Source organism: Anabrus simplex, chromosome 6 (assembly GCF_040414725.1).
Source record: "Anabrus simplex isolate iqAnaSimp1 chromosome 6, ASM4041472v1, whole genome shotgun sequence".
Lineage (NCBI taxonomy): Eukaryota > Metazoa > Arthropoda > Insecta > Orthoptera > Tettigoniidae > Anabrus > Anabrus simplex.
In genome coordinates, this window is record NC_090270.1 from 217296658 (window position 1) to 217316767 (window position 20110).

Genomic DNA, 20110 nt, shown 5'->3' on the forward strand with positions numbered 1-20110 from the left:
TGTCCGGGACGCAGGACATTTAGCGCGAATACGGCACTGTCCCGTAACATTTTGGATGTCTCGCAACTCTGATATCAGCATACTAGTCACGCTGGTTCTTTAACCAGGATATTCGACTTTGTCCTCGGCCTCTTCTTCCACGTGAATATCTGCAAAAGTAAAATTCATTGGATATGGAATGAGTAAAGACTTGATTGTCAGTGATCCAACACACTCACCAGAGGGTATTAGTTTTGCTAACGAAGTTGTGTAGTCAAGGATTTCCGATAGTCTGCTCAACAATAGATTTAAGTTCGGACAGCATTCATTGTGACTCCTCAACTTTCATGGATTAGACATAAACAATTGCCGCGGTCAAAGTTATGTCAATGTTGCAAATGGCAGGAATCTGTTCAGTCTTACAAGACTGAATCAAGTCCTTCAATCCCTAGACATTTATCACCCCTTGCTCCACTCATTCCCTGAATGTAATAAAATAAAGTGCATTCACATTCTGTAAAATGATTATAACTTGTTTTGTCCCATTACAAACAATTTACAGATTTTTGGGCATCTACGGAGTGCTGAAAGTTTCTGCAGTCTTTTCTTCGAAGAAGGAAAATTGAGTTTAAAGTCTCTCTATATTAAAAGATGGCCAGCTCGAGATGAGGCGGGGATCAAAGGTATAAATGCTAACAGGGATGTAGTTTTTGAAGAGAAGGTACAGAGATACTACTAACTGTCAAGAAATGACATCCGTGGCTACATCTGAGGTAGTATTTTGGAACGGTTCAGTATAGTAAATACAGCACTACAGTCAGAAAAATTTCATATGCGGTATTTATACTTAGCTTTCTACCTTCCTAGAGGAGATGAAAGAGTCTCTTCACGTGTTAAAGAAGTTGCAAGGGAGACAACTGGAGATTACACAACAAATTGTACAAGTCAATGAAACTACAGCAAAACGTGTGAAGAAACGAAAGTTTTTCGATGACTCAGATTCTGAATCAGAAAATTAAACTGTTGTTCTTGAATCTGACGGTGACATATCGAAAACTACCTTTTGATTATACTGGACTGATTAGCCACAGAGCGTACGAGGTATTTTGGTGTCTAACAGGGAGTTTTATGAGAGATTCTCATTATGCTCCAGTTTGACAGAAGTGGACTCTGATGAATTCTACAACCCTGCAAAGCAGCTCCAGCATCTTCACTAAGGGGGTTTAGAGGAGTCTTTTGGAACAGAATGTATCCACCTCAAAAGTCTTCTTTTGAGTTCCGGGGGTGAAATCTGTCCCTCTTTGCTCCTGTTAAATAACATGCTAGGAGACAAATATCTCTTCGATGTTTATCCAAATATCTGAGTCGCTCTTCCCATTAATTTAAGCACACCAGCAACAAACTGTACTGCCGAACGATCATTCTCAGTTCTTGTGAAAGTAATAAAACAATGCGGTGGAAAGTCCATATCCGCTGAAATATTAATAATAATCATAATCATAATAAAAATAATAAGGAATGTTAACCCGCGAGTGGTCGCTATATGAGATTTTGTCTCACATTATTTTTTATTGTGATATTACTTCACAGTGATGAAAGGCAGGTGGCTGTTCCCTCTTCTAGCTGAGTTTATAACTTTCTTGAGTAGAGCGATTTTACATTTTAAGGGTAAGCACCCCCTCCCCTAGTCAGAACAAAGGTTCCTATGTGTTCGTGCGCGCTGCGTGAGAGATTCTCTCATCGCGCGACTAATGACGTTGGTGTTATTTTGAAGTTGAGCGGGAAACTTACTCCTGTCGTACGCGTTAGTATTTGTATTATGAGCACTTCTTGTTTCTTAAAATGTTATGGTGTTCATAAACCTTGCTTTGTACGTAAATATTACTAGATATGCATGTGTGAAATTTTGTTTTTTACAACTTCAGGACGGAAGTTATTTTTATGTACATTCAATATGTTATTTTAAGTAGTAATTTGTGTCTTTAATAAACGTTTAATCATGTCCGGCTCCATGGCTAAATGGTTAGCGTGCTGGCCTTTGGTCACAGAAGTCTCGGGTTCGATTCCGGCGGGGTCGGGAATTTTAACCTTAATTGGTTAATTTCGCTGACACAGGGGCTGGGTCTATGTGTCGTCTTCATCATCATTTCATCTTCATCATGACGCGCAGGTCGCCTACGGGTGTCAAATCAAAAGACCTGCATCTCGCGTGTCGAACTTGTCCTCGGACACTCCCGGCGCTAAAAGCCATACGCCATATCTCTCTCTCTCTCTCTCTCTCTCTCTCACACACACACACACACATCTCACACCTAATCATTTCATTTTTATCTAAAATATATAAGGTAGAACTTGCGTTTCATTTCAGTTGTAAATTTCAGCCTTACGCCCCACAAAACTGTGAATTAAGTCATGTTTATTTTAATGTGAGAGAAAATCTCACGCGCGACCACTCACGTTACATTTCGGCTAGCGACCACTCGCGGGTTAAAAATTTTGGCTGCTCTAAATTTGAGAAGATCTTCAAGAAATATGCATCACAGACACAGATGGTATTGTATTAGACAGATCTAAGTTCAGAAAATTAGTGAACAATCACCGCTTTACACACCATCCAAGCACTACCACCAACATAACATGGTCAGAAGATCGCAAGAAAAGCCACAGCGAGAAAATGAAGAGAGTATGGGAGAAGGAAACGGTAACTACATCAGCTACCAGATGTATGCATAAGTTTTTGCCAGTTCTATGGTAAAGTAAACACAGATTTTTCAAGGGAAATTCATTTTTTGTTTATTCAGAATATTGTCCATCGGCTTCTACCCACTTCGCCCAGGTAAGCTGTGAATAGCATGCCAGAAAAACTGCTTGTCTTTCGTGGCAAACCATTCGTCGAGCCATTTTCCAACTTCTTCTAAATTGCTGCAGTGCTGCTCAGCGAGCGCGTGCTCCATTGATGCGAAGAGGTGATAGATGGCGCGAAGGACGGCGGGTGCGAAAGAATTGCAAGGTGTCTTTCACTGGTTTTGCTGTATGGGATGGCGCATTGTCGTGTAACAAAATCATTTTGCCCATTCCGGTCGTCTTTCGATCAATGCGTGACTTAGATAGCATTGTGCATTAAGGGGTTTTGCCGGGCTTCAGGAGTTCATAAAATACAATACCGCTTTGGTCGCATCAGACACAAAGCATGGTGTTCTTGCCGAAGCGATTTGGCCTTGGTGTTGAAGGACCGGCTTCGCCAGCTGCCAGCCACGATTTTCTCTGCTTTGGACTTTCAAAATAAATCCAATTTTCGTCACCCGTCACAATGATTTTCTTTCGTGGCGTTGAAGCAGCATTTCACAAGTGACTTTGCGATTTTCCATTTTCCGTTCATTTAAATCGCGTGAGACTCATTTACCGAGTTTATTGATCTTCCACATTGCTCGTAAACGTCTGCTGATTGTTTCTTGTGACGCATTTAATGCTTATGCTACTTGCTGTTGAGTTTGTGTCCAGAGCGCGCACGTTGAAATCACCACGTTCAAATTTTCCAAACTGTACCTCACATATTATAATCGGTGGAACGTGTTCACCATATGTTTCTACCAGCAAACGATGACTTTCCACAGCCTTGAGGAAATCAATCAATACTGATCTGCATTTAGAGCAGTCGCCCAGGTGGCAGATTCCTATCTGTTGTTTTCCTAGCCTTTTCCTGAATGATTTCAAAGAAATTGGAAATTTATTTAACATCTCCCTTGGTACGTTATTCCAATCCCTAACTCCCCTTCCTACAAATGAATATTTACCCCAATTTGTCCTCTTGAATTCCAACTTTATCTTCATATTGTGATCTTTCTTACTTTTATAAACGCCACTCAAAGTTATTCGTTTACCAATGTCATTCCACGCCATCTCTACGCTGACAGCTCGGAACATACCACTTAGTCGAGCAGCTCGTCTTCTTTCTCCCAATTCTTCCCAGCCAAACGTTCCAAAATTTTTGTATCGCTACTCTTTTGTCGGAAATCACCCAAAACAAATCGGGCTGCTTTTCTTTGGATTTTTTCCAGTTCTTGAATCAGGTAATCCTGGTGAGGGTCTCATACACTGGAACCATACACTAATTGGGGTCTTGCCAGAGACTTATATGCCCTCTTCTTTACATCTTTACTATAACCCCTAAACACCCTCATAACCATGTGCAGAGATCGGTACCCTTTATTTACAATCCCATTTATGTGATTACCCCAATGAAGATCTTTCCTTATATTAACACCTAGATACTTACAATGATCCCCAAAAGGAACTTTCACCCTATCAACGCAGTAATTAAACCTCAGAGGGCTTTTCCTATTTGTGAAACTCACAACCTTACTTTTAACCCCGTTTATCAACATACCATTGCCTGCTGTCCATCTCACAACATTATCGAGGTCACGCTGCAGTTGCTCACAATCTTGTAACTTATTTATTACTCTATACAGAATAACATCATCCGCAAAAAGCCTTACCTCTGATTTCACTCCTTTACTCACATCATTTATATACGGTATATAAGAAAACATAAAGGTCCGATAATACTGCCTTGAGGAATTCCCCTCTTAATTATTACAGGATCAGATAAAACCTCGCCTATTCTAATTCTCTGAGATCTGTTTTCTAGAAATATAGCAACCCATTCAGTCACTCTTTTGTCTAGTCCAATTGCACTCATTTTTGCCAACAGTCTCCCATGATCCACCCTATCAAATGCTTTAGACAGGTCAATCGCGATACAGTCCATTTGACCTGCTGAATCCAAGATATCTGCTATATCTTGCTGGAATCCTACAAGTTGAGCATCAGTTGAATAACCTTTCCTAAAACCGAACTGCCTTCTATCGAATCAGTTATTAATTTCGCAAACATGTCTAATATAATCAGAAATAATGCCTTCCCAAAGCTTACATACAATGCACGTCAAACTTACTGGCCTGTAATTTTCAGCCTTATGTCTATCACCCTTTCCTTTATACTCAGGGGCTACTATAGCAACTCTTCATTCATCTGGTATAGTTCCTTTGACCAAACAATAATCATATAAGTACTTCAGATATGGTACTATATCCCAACCCATTGTCTTTAGTATATCCCCAGAAATCTTATCATTCCAGCTACTTTTCTAGTTTTCAACTTTTGTATCTTATTGTAAGTGTCATTGTTATCATAGGTAAATTTTAATACTTCTTTAGCATTAGTCTCCTCCTCTATCTGGACATTATCCTTGGAACCAACAATCTTTACATACTGCTGACTGAATACTTCTGCCTTTTGAAGTTCCTCACATACACACTCGCCTTGTTCATTGATACTATTCCTGGAATGTCCTTCTTGGAACCTGTTTCTGCCTTAAAATACGTATACATACTCTTCCATTTTTTACTAAAATTTGTATGACTGCCAATTATGCTTGCCATCATGTTATCCTTGGCTGCCTTCTTTTTTCAGGCACAAATGTCGACATGGTCACTGAACGATACAACACAGACGCTAGTGTTTGGCGGACTCAACTTGTGTGTGTTGGTAGGTTAATATCAGACGAACAAACTGACGTGTGTCTCAAATTCATACGCTGCGTACTGTTCGCTGGCGCCATCTCTTAGTGAAACTGGAAAATACATATGCATACACCTGGTAAAAGGTTCAATAGCGCTCATTAGTCGGGCATATCTAAGAAAGAAGAAGAATCGGATGGCTTCATCTACCATGTGCAGATATTTTAATTGACACCATCTGATCCACAACTTATCATTTACAGGATGCGTGAGACTCGACCAACCATGGGAACAACAATGGCGTGCCTGAAGTCTTTCGTATGAACAGCTGTTTTCCTCCCCGCAAAAGTTTTTTTAGTATGTTTAAATGCGAACCCAGATCGGTTGAAGCGGAAAAGTGTATTGTTTGATGAATTTCCCTGGGAATGGGGGCGGTAGATCACATTCGCTGTATACCCTGCCTATCATAAGAAGCGTCTGAAGGAGGAAACCCCTAGGGGCTCTCACCTTGAGAGAGTAAGTTGGTAACCTCGGGCCTCAAACTGACGCTGACACTGCTTCCACTTACTTATGCCAGGATTTTTACGTTTATCTTTCTTATCCGATCTGCTTTGGCGAACTTTTTATTTTCTTCCGATCCCGACAGAGGGCTGAGCGCTCATTGAAAGAGTATTTGTTTCGTACGGTTACGTACGACCGTAGTCGTAGGTATGAACGCGCACATTGGTTGCGAGCTCGTCCGATGCGATCGTTCAGCATTCACTTTTGTCTTCTACTGTCAACAACATCAATACTCTATTTATGTTTGAGAATTCTCTCCTGAGACCCAGAAGACGGCATCGTAGACTGAGTGGGTTAATTAAATATATCTGAAAAGTGGAGAATTACGGCAATCCATCACACCTGGGGAGATAGTAACCAAACTCGAACAAAATCACTTCGCATTATCGTCACAAAGCAAGCGAATATTATTTGGACAACGGAGAAAGCAATTGCAATACGACCATAGATAGCCTTCTCTACCATTTTGATTTAATATGACATATTAAAATATATATGACCAATAAAAACCGTTTCATAATGTTCACAACAGCTAGTGTTCAGTTTAACTTTATGTTTTCTTTTTAATTTGCTTTACGTCACACCGACACAGATAGGTCATATGGCGACGACGGGATAGGAAAGGCCTTGGAGTGGGAAGTAAGCGGCCATGGCGTTAATTAAGGTACGGTCCCAGCATTTGCCTGGCGTGAAAATAGGAAACCATGGAAAACCATCTTCAGTTTAACTTAAACGCGCATAATACGCACAACAAACTAGCGTGCAGTGTGCGAGCCCGAGCATTGGGATTGTTCGTACATATTCGCGCGTATTCGTACGACGTAATTTCGTGCGAATACGGATCCAATGTGCGCTCAGCCTAGGCTTGCGAAGCCTAGACATTCTTTCATTTTCACGCCCTTTTTATTGTTTTATTCTTTTTAGTCCCATTATCGTCAGTCTAGGCTCGTATTCACGAACGTTACGTAGTTACTTCTGCTGTTATCTTAGATTTTCAAAACTCGGATAATGTCCTTATCACGAATAACGCTCACTTCTGTATTCACCACAGAATTTATTCTCTCTGTTTACCAAAGCTAAGTTTACGTTTCAATCTGAATTTGAACCTTAAATTTTTCATACTGACGCTGCCGCTATTATCGAAATATAAACAAGTTTTCAATTACATTCGGTGTTTGCAAATAAATTATCATAAATTATGTCCGCTATTGATCAGAAACGAAGGAACAAACCTAATGCGACATTCCAAGAGAAGGAATTGTTATTGTATTTGGTGGCAGAAAGCATTAACCTAATAGAGAATAACAAACTATAGCCTACACATTGTATATTTCACTCAAAAAATAAGGTAAAACTAGCAGTTTCCCGCTGGCTCCGCCCGCAATGTACAAAGTATGGTGTTGTTCGTTACTATCCTCGAGGATGTATTTGCAAAGTTTCGAGTTAATGAAATAAAGCACATGATCTGCTGTGGTAATAGAACGTAATATTATGTCAACAAAACACTTAAAAATACATCACACAAAGACATTGAATTAAACGTTCCTTGGAACAACACTACGCACCGAACTGTTAAAAAGTCCTTCAAAGATCGTCATGGAGACAAATGTACTCATAACTTTTCTCATAATCTACCAATTTAAGTAGTTATTACCTCAAAAGAAAGCGCTTGATAGATAAAAACGAACTGCGTACCTCAATTAGAACGAAAAATATAATTGCTTCAATAAGAAAAAATGTTGAAGAAATGAGACGTCAAATTGAATATGCACTCATAACGTCCCTCAAAATGAACCAGTTTGAATAGTTAAGAGCTGAAATGAAAGAGCTTGATCCACTGAGTGTTCTTAGGCTAAAATAAACTCTGTACCTCAATTAGAACCAAAAATATGATTGCTTCAAAGAGACAAAAAATTGAAAAATCAAATAATTTGACGAAGGCGGAAGTTAAGTGATTTATAGTACCTGATGACAAATCTGTGCATGAATACCTTTCAGTTAAAAAAATGAAGGAAATCGTTCTCCATTAAAAACGCATACCCAATCGTGTACTATACAAGATATAATCGAGAATTCCAGGTTACGTTTCGTCATGGATAAGACTGATGGTGTCGAAGCTTGAGATAACCTAGCATGTGTTTCAAAAATCAGTGTCATCGTAGTCCTCGAAAGTACTATTTACTCGCGAAACTTTTAGTGATACTTCTTTGTACGGGGGTGAGGAGTAAGGAGAGAGCTAGCGCGGTTCCGGTAATACTGCCAACTGAATGGAAATGAAATCTGAATTAAATCAATAGTGTGATCGATCGAAAGGAATTTTCTAAACCTTTATTATCTTAAGCCAACAACTGTGTCACACACGCATTATATAACATTTCTCGATGCGAATCTTATTCCTAGCATGAATTCTATATTTTGGCTTTGTTGTGTAAACAACAACAGTACTAGTACGTAAAGTGTACGCCAGATGTCTCACGGCGATTCATAGTTTGTGTTCAAAGGTTTGCCAATACTAATCTCGAAAATTGCCGAGGTCTACCGATTCAGCACTAGGGAGTTCAGGTATCACTAAAATTTTCGTGAGTAATATGGAGTACTTTATTTTTATTCACCTAGAATCTTTTATTGCATAGTCTTGGTCATATTCTCGTCGCTGCGACTGTCTCTTCCAGTTAAATATTCCATTAGTCTCAGATCCACCATCTTGAAAGGCTATTGTCTTAGATTTCCAATTTAGCGGCCAACCTTTCTCCAGTAAAATTTTAAACCGAGATAATGTTGTTGGTGAATATGAATGTAACTGTGGATTAACCATCTGGACATAGTATTGTGAATAATTTTATGAACTTGAGAGTGTGTGTACATGTGTGTATTTTTGTACATATTTTGTAAATAGCTGATATTCCTCCTTTCATCATACGATAAATAAATAATAATAAAATAATGTAACTGTTATATCGGTGTTCATAGCTTTGAACTGAGATAAAACTTTTACTCGCGTTGATGAATACGGGCAAGTGTTACACCTCTTTGGTATGGTTAGTTTTAAGAGAGGATTGTTGCCCATTTGTACTTGAAAACAATAATCACCACCCTCACCATAGTTTGAAGAATTTTCTATGTTGGGTGAATATTTATGAAAGGAGCTAGATATTGCATTACAAGTAATTGTGCAGTCTACCGGCAGCTATAATATGTTATGTTTGTTGCAGTATACTGTCCTTTCCCTGGGTACATCGTGAACGGACGAGTTATGCTGGTGGGCAACATGGGAGTGTATGACTACCGGCCGTACGTCCGTAAGGTGACCAACAACAAGCAAATCATGTACGAGTGTGAGAGAGGATACGTGCTAGCTGATGGACCACCTGGTGCTACCTGCATTGGAGGAAGATGGAGTCCCAAACAACTACCTACGTAAGATATGCCTTATTGTGTAATGATTAGAAATGAAAACCCTAACAGTCAGGCAGTCAAGTAAGGACTTCAAGATAGTGACGCTGGAACCAAATGCATCGTAGAAGATGCTGGTGCTGTAAACTATGAGTTCCCCAAATCCACTCATCTTTGAAAGCATTGCTGCATTTTCTGTTGTCACCGTAAAGTTCTTCAATTGGTATCGTGAACAAACATGGCATTATTCGCTGAGGACAGTCGTTGAGCGTATAGTTGTTGCGTATAGGACCTAGGATCTGACTACAGGTCTGTAGTGAAACTTTCCTAACTCGCTGACTAATTTTAGAAATATTATAAAACTGCATTTAACTTGAAAAATATGAAATATCTGCATTTAAAATGGAAAATCTGAAAATTAATATTCATTAAATAAAATACACACTCGTCGGACCTTGTACTCACACTTACTTGTTACCTGCTTACTTACACATACGTTATTTGAAGGGCGCCAGCTGCCACTCAGTGCAGCAATAATAGAATGAGACTCTTAACTATCTCTAGGGTGTGGGGTAATAAGCTTACTTTTGACAACATACCATATAAGTTCTGGGAAAAGGAGATTGGCGTTCGGTTTCCTCATTAATTTTGAGGTTAAGATATTTTACTGTCATTGAAATAAAACTATGAATTCGTTTGATAGAACAAAATATATTCTTTAAATAATATATAAAAAATAGTGAGTCTTGTTGCGATAAAACAGATGAGAATATGAAATTATGACATTGCAACTGAAAGAAACTAGGCATGAATTTGAATTCTTCTTGACCGGACATTTAACCATTTATACGAAATATTTCCCTCGCTGATTCACTTGACTGTACCTTCAACACTTTGAGTGTAATTACGACGTAATCCTTTGATCTGGTGTTTACTGTAGATGTGTCACGCCTAACTTGGTGATACATCCTTGTGACTGCTTCTTCTCCATATCATATGACTTCTTTGTAAGTCAATATGGTATCCCTCTCTGACTCCATGTAAGCCCTTGCGTCCGTGTCTTCAACTAAGTGACCGACCAACCTTTGGCCTCACTCTCTCAATGACCAATAATTAATGGCTCACTGAATCTTCTCCATCTCTCGTTCACACTCGTTGACTGACCGACTGTTCACTTATCCATTTTGACTTCTTCACTGTACTGCTTCCGTTTAAATAATGACTGACGCTACAATATGCACCCACCTTTTATAGACGTTGGTTGACACAGCTACGTAATCTCCAGAAATAATAATGACATACTCCCACAACGCCTCAAACTGTTGCATATAATGGTGAAATGCCCTGGGGCGGCCTGAAAATCTGAGCGCGTTGCTAAAAGCTCACGATGACGTAGCCATGACGTAGCAATGACTTGGCAGAATCGCCAATAGTGCAAAATATAACAACGTCACATCCACATCTGATATATCGAAACTCTCACTGTACAGGTATTTAATGTTAATCTACATATACGTATATATGCATACACTCAATTACAAATACGCAAGCGACAAGCAATGCATAATCGAATTGAATAATAATTATAACAAAATAATAGTAATCTCACAGATAAAATAATAATAATAATACGGACATAATAATAATAATAATAATAATAATAATAATAATAATAATAATAATAATACAGATATAATAATAAAAATACAGATATCATCTTGTAACGGGATTTGAACCGTTACAGTAGTGATTCGTATTCTTCGAAATACATTCCTTGTATCGGTTTTGGAAGAGTCGTTGAGCTTCGTATAATTCTAGCAGTTTCCTCGTTAGCGACCGGCGCGCTTTTGAAGCCTAGCTGGCTGGCTGTGTCGACATTCCTTGTCCGCGGAGTCCCAAAATTTCCCCAACTCCTGACACAGAATTGTCAACTCTCCGTTTTAACTACAGTAGCATGACACAGGAACTGTGAGGAACTCACAAGGCTACTTACACACAGGAAATGACGAGGTCTCTAGCAATTAATGGGGTTCTGAAACTCATTGTACAGGTCACCTATGTCTTTTTTTGCATGGATATCGTACTGTCAAAAGCATAAATCCAGGTAAAAAAACTTCTGAGTATAGACTGTTGAGAAATAACCACTGGTTGACCTCTTCTGCAGTTCTGAAGATATCAAGTTTTATCCCTGTTCAGGTTGATAGCATTTGAGGGCGTTGATTTTCGGCTCGAGCAAGAACTCGTGCGGGACAAATTTCGACACCCCACAGTTTCACAGCATCTATAATAATAATAATAATAATAATAATAATAATAATAATAATAATAATAATAATAATAATAATAATAATAATAATAATAATAATAATAATAATAATAATAATAATAAATAATAATGTTATTGTTTGAGTCAGCAGTCCATAGACTGGTTTGATGCAGCTCTCCATGCCACTCTATTCTGCGCTAACATTTTCATTTCTACGTAACTATTGCATCCTACATATGCTCTAATTTGCTTGTCATATTCATGCCTTGGTCTACTCCTACTGTTCTTACCGCCTACACTTCCTTCAAAAACCAACTGAACAAGTCTTGGGTGTCTTAAGATATGCCCTATCATTCTATCTCTTCTTCTCGTCAAAGTTTTGCCAAGTCTATCTCCTCTCACCAATTCCATTCAGTATCTCTTCATTCGTGATTCGATCTATCCATCTCACCTTCGGCATTCTTCAGCAACACCACATTTTAAAAGCTTCTATTCTCTTTCTTTCTGAGCTAGTTATCGTCCATGTTTCACTTCCATACAATGCCACGCTCCACACGAAAGTCTTCAAAAACCTCTTTCTAATTCCGATATTAATGTTTGAAGTGAGCAAATTTCTTTTCTTAAGAAAGCTCTTCCTTGCTTGTGCTAGTCAGCATTTTATGTCCTCCTTACTTCTGCCATCGTTAGTTATTTTACTACCCAAGTAACAATATTCATCTACTTCCTTTAAGACTTCATTTCATAATCTAATATTTCCTGCATCCCCTGCCTTCGTTCGACTGCATTCCATTACTTTTGTTTTGGACTTATTTATTTTCATCCTGTACTCCTTACCCGAGACTTCGTCCATACCATTCAGCAACTTCTCGAGATCTTCTGCAGTCTCAGATAAAATAACAATATCATCGGCAAATCTCAAGTTTTGATTTCCTCTCCTTGGATTGTGATTCCCTTTCGAAATCCCTCTTTTATTTCCTTTACTGCCTGTTCTATGTAAAAATTGAAAAGAAGGGGGAACAAACTGCAGCCTTGCCTCACTCCTTTATGGATTGCTGCTTCTTTTTCAAAGCCCTCGATTCTTATCACTGCAGACTGATTTTTATACAGATTGTATATAATTCTTCATTCTCGGTGTCTGATCACAATCACCTTCAGAATCTTAAATAGTTTGGTCCAACCAACATTATCGCATGCCTTTTCTAGATCTACGAATGCCATTTATGTGGCTTGTCCTTCTTAATTCGATCCTCTAAGATCATACGTAAAGCCAGGATTGCTTCACGTGTTCCTACATTTCTTCTGAAGCCAAAACTGATCTCCTCCCAACTCAGCTTCAACTCGTCTTTCCTTTCTTCTGTAAACAATACGCAGTAAAATCTTGCAGACATGAGATACTAAACTAATGGTGCGGTAGTTTTCACACTTGCCAGCACCGGCTTTCTTCCAAATAGGTATAACAACATTCTGACAAAAATCGAATGGCTTTTCCCCTGTCTCATACATCTTACATACTAAATGGAATAACCTTGCCAAGCTGGTTTCTTCTAAGGCAGTAGGTAATTCAGAGGGAATGTCATCAATTCCAGGTGCCTTGTTCCTATTTAGGTCTCTCATAGCTCTGTCGAACTCAGACCTCCAAATTGGGTCTCCCATTTCATCAGCATCAACAGCCTCTTCATGTTCCAGAACCAAATCAACTACATTTTTACCTTGATACAACTGTTGGATACGTTCCTGCCATCTTTCTGCTTTGTCTTCTTTCCCTAGAAGTGGGTTTCCATATGAGCTCTTAATATTCATACACCTAGATTTCTTTCTCCAAAATTTCCTGTTTGCAGCATCTACCTTTCTTAGGATCATGCAACCTTCAACATCCTTGCACTTCTCTTTCAGCCATTCTTCTTTAACTGCCTTGCACTTTCTATCCGCTTCATTCTTTAATCGCCTGTATTAATTTCTGTCCTCTTCATTTCTAGTAGGGGTTTTTTTTCGTCGTTCATCAATCAAGTCTAGTATCTCCTGAGTTATCCACTGATTCTTAGCTGATCTTTTCTTTCTTCCTAATATTTCTTCAGCAGCCCTACTGACTTCATTTTTCATGACTATCCACTCTTCCCCTTTTGTATTTCCTTCACCCTTTTCATTTCGTCCTTGCGCAACGTGTTCCTCTAAACAATTCTTTACACTCTCTTCTTTCAACTTGTCTAGATTCCATCTCCTTGCATATACTTCCTTTCTTCAAATTCTTCAACTTCAGATGGCATTTCATGACCAACAAGTTATTGGTCAGAGTCCACGTCTGTTCCTGGGAGAGTTTTGCAATCTAACACCTGGTTTCTGAATCTCTTCCTAATCAAAATGAAGTCTATTTGATACCTTCCAGTGTATCCAGGACTCGTCCGTATATACAGCTGTCGTTTGTGGTGTTTGAACCATGTATTAGCAAGGACTAAATTATGATCAGTGCAGAATTCAACCAGCCGATTTCCTCTTTTGTTCCTTTGTCCCAATCCGAATTCTCCTACTGTATTACCTTCTCTTCCTTGGCCTACCACCGCATTTCAGTCTCCCATCACAATTAGATTCTCTTCACCTTTTACATATTGTATTAAATCTTCTAACTCTTCATATATTCTTTCGATTTTCTCATCATCCGCTGAACTAGTAGACATAATAGACCTGCACTATTGTGGTGGGCATTGATTTAGTGTCCATCTTGACGACAATAATTATTTCACTATGCTGGTCGTAGTAGCTAACTCGCTGCCCTATTTTCTTATTCATTAGGCCTACTAGCAAATGTACCTGTGCTTCGCTACGGTATTCTACACTGTATGCGGATATCGAAGTAAATTACTGTGCATGCAGTGAATAAGATTTTTTTAAACTGCATGTCTCCTAGCGTTATCCGAGAAACAGCATGGGGAGGTCTCCATACGTTGTTTCTAATGTAAAGTATGAATTACGTAGTTGTGATGATAACGGCAGGCTCACTTGCCTACTGCCATTCACAGTGGATTTGGGATATTTACATTACAATGGCAGACCCCATTGCCTAATGCGGGGTCACAATCGATTTGGAAAATTTTCGTTAAAATCGCAGGCCCCCTTTCCTACTTCTAGACAGATTATAGTTGAGGAATTTTTGTCATAATGGCGGGAAACTTCCCTACTGCCAGTCAAAATTGAGTTGTGCTGCTATAATTATAATGACAGGCCCCTTTTCCTAATGCTAGCCATCTTACTGCCAGTCACACCGAGTTGGTGAGTTTCCATTAAAATAGCAGGCCACTATGCCTAATGCCAGTCACATTTTAGATGGGTACATTTGTTAATAATGGTGGGCACCCTTGCCCACAACCAAACACATTCGGGTCGGGGAGTTTTGAACAAAATTGCACGCTCCCTTGCCTTCTGCAAGTGAAATCGAGAAGGGAATCATTCCTTACAATGGTGGGCCCTCCTTACTAATGCCACTTACACAGGAGTTGGAAGAGAACTCCATGCCTACTGCCAGTCAAAGTCAATGCGGGGAGTACTGATTATAATAGCAAACACACCCTTTCTTGATCGCTACAAATCGACATCAATATATATATATATATATATATATATAGGCTACATCGACATACAAAAGTATATGCATATTAAAAATATTGAAGACCTTCATTTAAAGATTAACTGCTGCTAAACGGTACGTCTTATCGACAAACGGATTGTACCACAGAACGCCGTATTTAGTGGTCTAAATGGCTGATCCTATGATATTTTCTCGTATCTCTTGTATTCATGGGTCAGATTGAGTTAAAAACGGTGAATAGGGTGAAATTTGGGTAAGATTGTCTCACATTGTATTACTTTTCGGATAATTATGTGACCGCTACAAACATAGCATTTGGCTCACATGTGGCTACTGTGTGGGCTAATGATCGTGTAGAATTTGGTGATTCTATCTTTCCTATAAGTGATTGTAAGTGCGTGTAAAAAATGCAAAATTTACTTACAAGTGAGAAATAGAGACAAATCTAACATATAAGGGATAGAGATACAGCAAAATGTCACAGGACCAAAGTTATAGATCACTCCAATTTGAATGGAGATTGTGCCATCCGTTTTGTGATAGGGCTTACCGTTTAGCCACGAAGTATCTCGAAACGAAGGTCTGCACCGCCACTAGAATTGCCTCGATATTTCGATAATCTTCGAAGATAAAAAGTGAAACATATAAGTATCTTTAAAGTTTTCTGTTGGTTACAGGTTAAACGTATAATTTTGCCAAATTTCAGTTTTCTAGCTCGTCTGTCAGATTCAGCCGCAATTTGATTTTGGGGGAGGGCGGTAAAAATTAGGAATTTCAGGAACCTAAAGCCAAAAAATATGCAGATGGACATTATTACCCTTTAAACGGATAGCTGCACGAAAATTTCTTCAAAATAGTCAATGTTCAGACACACGGTCGTTATGATTTTATTTATATAGATAATGAATCTGCTCCACATACAACACATTCGGGCTATGTTCGCTGGACTTATCCTGAAAAACCGACTGTTCATGATATCTTCTTTATTAGTCCTCCTATCTAAATGATGCACATGAGAAAAAAGTTTTAGAAATTGATTTCCATTAAGGAAGGTAGATTTGATTAATTCTGGATGTGCATATTTTGCGGGAGTGCAAAATCATGGTTTCGGTTTCGAATAAACCGCCAGTAAATGTAGGTATTCAGAAATAATATTGGTCCTAAAACCTACCCAAGGGCAGGTGGATTCTAAATATCAAGTTTGGTAGAAATATATCCAGTAGTTTTCAAGTTGTAAGATCTCAGACAAACACACAAACAAACAAACAAACAAACAGACAAACCGACACCAAAGCTAAAAAAATTATGCAGATGGTCATTATTACACCTGAAACGGATAACTGTAGGGAAATTTCACCAAATAGTCAATGTACAGACATACGGTCGTTAACGATGGTATTTATATAGATTAAACCAACTCCTGCATTTCGCCTGTTTGATTTTGTGTTGATAATTCTGTAGTGGCCTGACCAAAAATCCTGTCCTTCCTGCCAAAGTACTTCACTTACACCAACTACATCTAACTTTAGTCTATCCATCTCCCTTTTCAGATTCTCTAACCTACCACAACGATTCAAACTTCTAACATTCCGCGCTCCGACTCGCAGAATGTCAGTATCCATCTTCCTGATGATCGCCCCCACTCGTGTAGTCCCCACCCGGAGATCCAAATGGGGGACTAGTTTACCTCCGGAATATTTTACCCGGGAGGAAGCCATCGTCAATATATCATTCATACACAGAGAGCTGCATGTCCTCGGGAGTTACTTACGACTGTAGTTTCCCGTTGCTTTCAGCCATGTAGCAGTATCAACACAGCTAAGCCGTGTTGAGTATTATTACAAGGCCATATCAGTCAATCATCTACAGTAGACTGCCGCCCTTACAACTTCCGAAAGGCTGCTGTCCCCCTTTCGATGAACCATCTGTTAGTCTGGTCGCGCAGACCACCGCGGCAAGGTCACATGGTTCGCAGGGGACGATAATAATAATAATAATAATAATAATAATAATAATAATAATAATAATAATAATAATAATAATAATAATAATGTAGTATTTAAATAATAGCCAGGATGCATTTTGGATCTCTAGGATCGACCATGCAATTATTATTAAATGTCGTTATTCAATGCTTAAAGCAATAAGGAGACAGGAAATCACAAAACGAAGTTACCAACTCTTATAACTACATCTTGGTGTTTGTTCAGTATTTAATCTCTTCAAGTGATTTCATGTTTCGTTGTGTTTTCATTTCTCCCTTTAAGCACTTGTCTAAGCTGCTTGCCCATAATAGAAAACATGTCTCATTATGGCTCATCAGCCAGGTCATTTGAATGTCCTTTCTGCCCACGCTGTGGAGCGATCCGTACATCTTGTTCCACTTATAATGGAGTATGCTGCCTACTTATGATACTTATGATGACTTTTGATTTAATTCTGCAATTTTCACCACACTCGCATAATATCTATAATATCATGTCTGATGAAGAATAAGGGTGATCACATCAAATATTTATCGTCTATTCATCTTGAGTGCGCTGCTATGTTTACTGTTGCCACTATGAAGTTCTTTAATTGGTATTATTAATATGTTTATTTTGTGTGTTTTTGTTGGTTTTTTTTTTTTTTTTTGCTATTTGCTTTACGTCGCACCGACACAGATAGTTCTTATGGCGATGATGGGACAGGAAAGGCCTAGGAATGGGAAGGAAGCGTCCGTACCCTTAATTAAGGTACAGCCCCAGCATTTGCCTGGTGTGAAAATGGGAAACCACGGAAAACCATCTTCAGGACTGCCGACAGTGGGATTCGAACCCACTATCTCCCGGGTGCGAGCTCAAGCTACGCGCCCCTAACCGCACTTCCAGCACGACGAAACATGAAATCACTTAAAGAGATTAAATACTGAACAAACACCAAATAGTAGTTATAAGAGTTGGTAACTTCGTTTTGTGATTTCCTGTCTCGTTATTGCTTTAAGCATTGAATAACGACATTTAATAATAATTACATGGTCGACCCTAGAGATCCAAAATGCATCCTGGCTATTATTTAAATACTATATTATTATTATTATTATTATTATTATTATTATTATTATTATTATTATTATCATCATCATCATCTGTTTACCCTCCAGGGTCGGCTTTTCCTTCGGACACAGTGAGGGATCCCACCTCTACCGCCTCAAGGGCAGCGTCCCGGAGCTTCAGACTCTTGGTCGGGGATACAACTGGGGACAATGACCAGTACCTCGCCCAGGCGGCCTCACCTGCTATGCTGAACAGGGGCCTTGTGGAGGGATGGGAAGATTGGAAGGGATAGGCAAGGAAGAGGGAAGGAAGCGGCCGTGGCCTTATTGTTCCGTAATAATAAATTTGGAGCTTAATCTATAAGGAAAATAATTTATTGTACAGGAATAATTCCTAACACCATTATTGACAAAAGCACTTCCACTGGAACATAAAAACACACGCACTTGCGCACTTCACGACTGTCATCTGTTTTGAAACAAAACTTAAGGGAGGGCTGTCATGATACCAACCACTACAAACACATAACAGGATAGAAATCAAAATTATCTTAACATCCTCCCCACCTTGCAATTTTGTTTACACTAATCCACAGATAAAATTGCAACACAATGAAAATAGACAGCAGCATTCTACAATAAAACACTACAATCTTTCATTTGACACTGATTTTCATACAATGCTTGTCTTTTCTGGAGTATTTATAAGTCCAAACGTTTTGGTGTTTTCACTATTCTACCACTTCTTGTAGACTTCACTTGTGGATTTGCCACTGCATCCGATGATCCGTGCGAAGCCTTCTCTGGATGTATCTCCAGGATAGAATCTGGCCGATTGCTCTGCACTGCACTGCAGATTCATCTGATGAGGCGACTTCTAAGGGATAAAGCCTTTGAACTGGCCGCACCCTCTCGCCCGCATCCGTTCTCAGTTTGACAACCCTGACGACGCCATCCTTACCAGGGTACACCTCCTGGACGACACCTAGTGGCCAATCGGCTCGTTTGATGTCATCAGCTCCGATCAGCACAACGTCTCCAACGTTCACTTTGTTGGATGTCCTACCTCCGTGTTGAATAAGAAGAGCCTGGTATTCTTTGCGGAACCTCTGCCGAAGATCGTCCCGCAGTTTCTGTAGATAACGCCATCTTAATTCTATTCCTTTTCTGTCGATGGCATCCAAATCTGGCACATCAGTGCTGGGTATCTCATGAAGAAAATCAGCTGGTTTCAGTGGTTTCAGAGCGTGTAACTCATCGGATACATATGTCAATGGCCGTGAATTTATAGTATCTTCACAGTCACACAGTATCGTGCTTAACTCTTCGCAAGTAACCGAAGTCTTGCCCAAATTACGACGAAGTAGCTCTTTCACCATTCCAATAAGCCTTTCCCACCACCCTCCCCACCATGCAGCAGTGGGAGGGTTGAATTTCCAAGTTATTCTTTCTACAACACAACTGGAAACTATTTCTTCCCAGTTTAACCCTTGCAAAGCGTGGTTAGCCCCTGTGAAGTTTGTGCCATTGTCGGAGTAGATAACCGACACCCTGCCCCTGCGAGCAATGAATCTTCGTAGGGCTTGTGGGAATGCGTTTGTTGACAGAGACCTGACAAGCTCAATATGAATTGCTCGATAGACGGCGCAGGTGAATAACACGAGCCACGCCTTTTCTCCAGTCTTCAGATACAATGGTCCAGCAAGATCTACCCCGGTGACTTGAAATACTGCGGTGCAGTTAACTCGCTCCTTGGGAAGTGGGGCAGATTGTGT

At 39.4% G+C, this 20110-nt stretch overlaps 1 protein-coding gene across 1 annotated transcript in view; it reads left to right on the forward strand.

The window, feature by feature from the left end:
- Nucleotides 1–20110, forward strand: part of Hasp (Hig-anchoring scaffold protein) — a 1448565-nt gene that overhangs the window by 1250170 nt on the left and 178285 nt on the right. The window contains exon 11 of the mRNA XM_068228385.1: nucleotides 9275–9479. Within this exon, the coding sequence (XP_068084486.1) occupies nucleotides 9275–9479 (205 nt within the window). The remainder of the gene's footprint in view (nucleotides 1–9274; nucleotides 9480–20110) is intronic.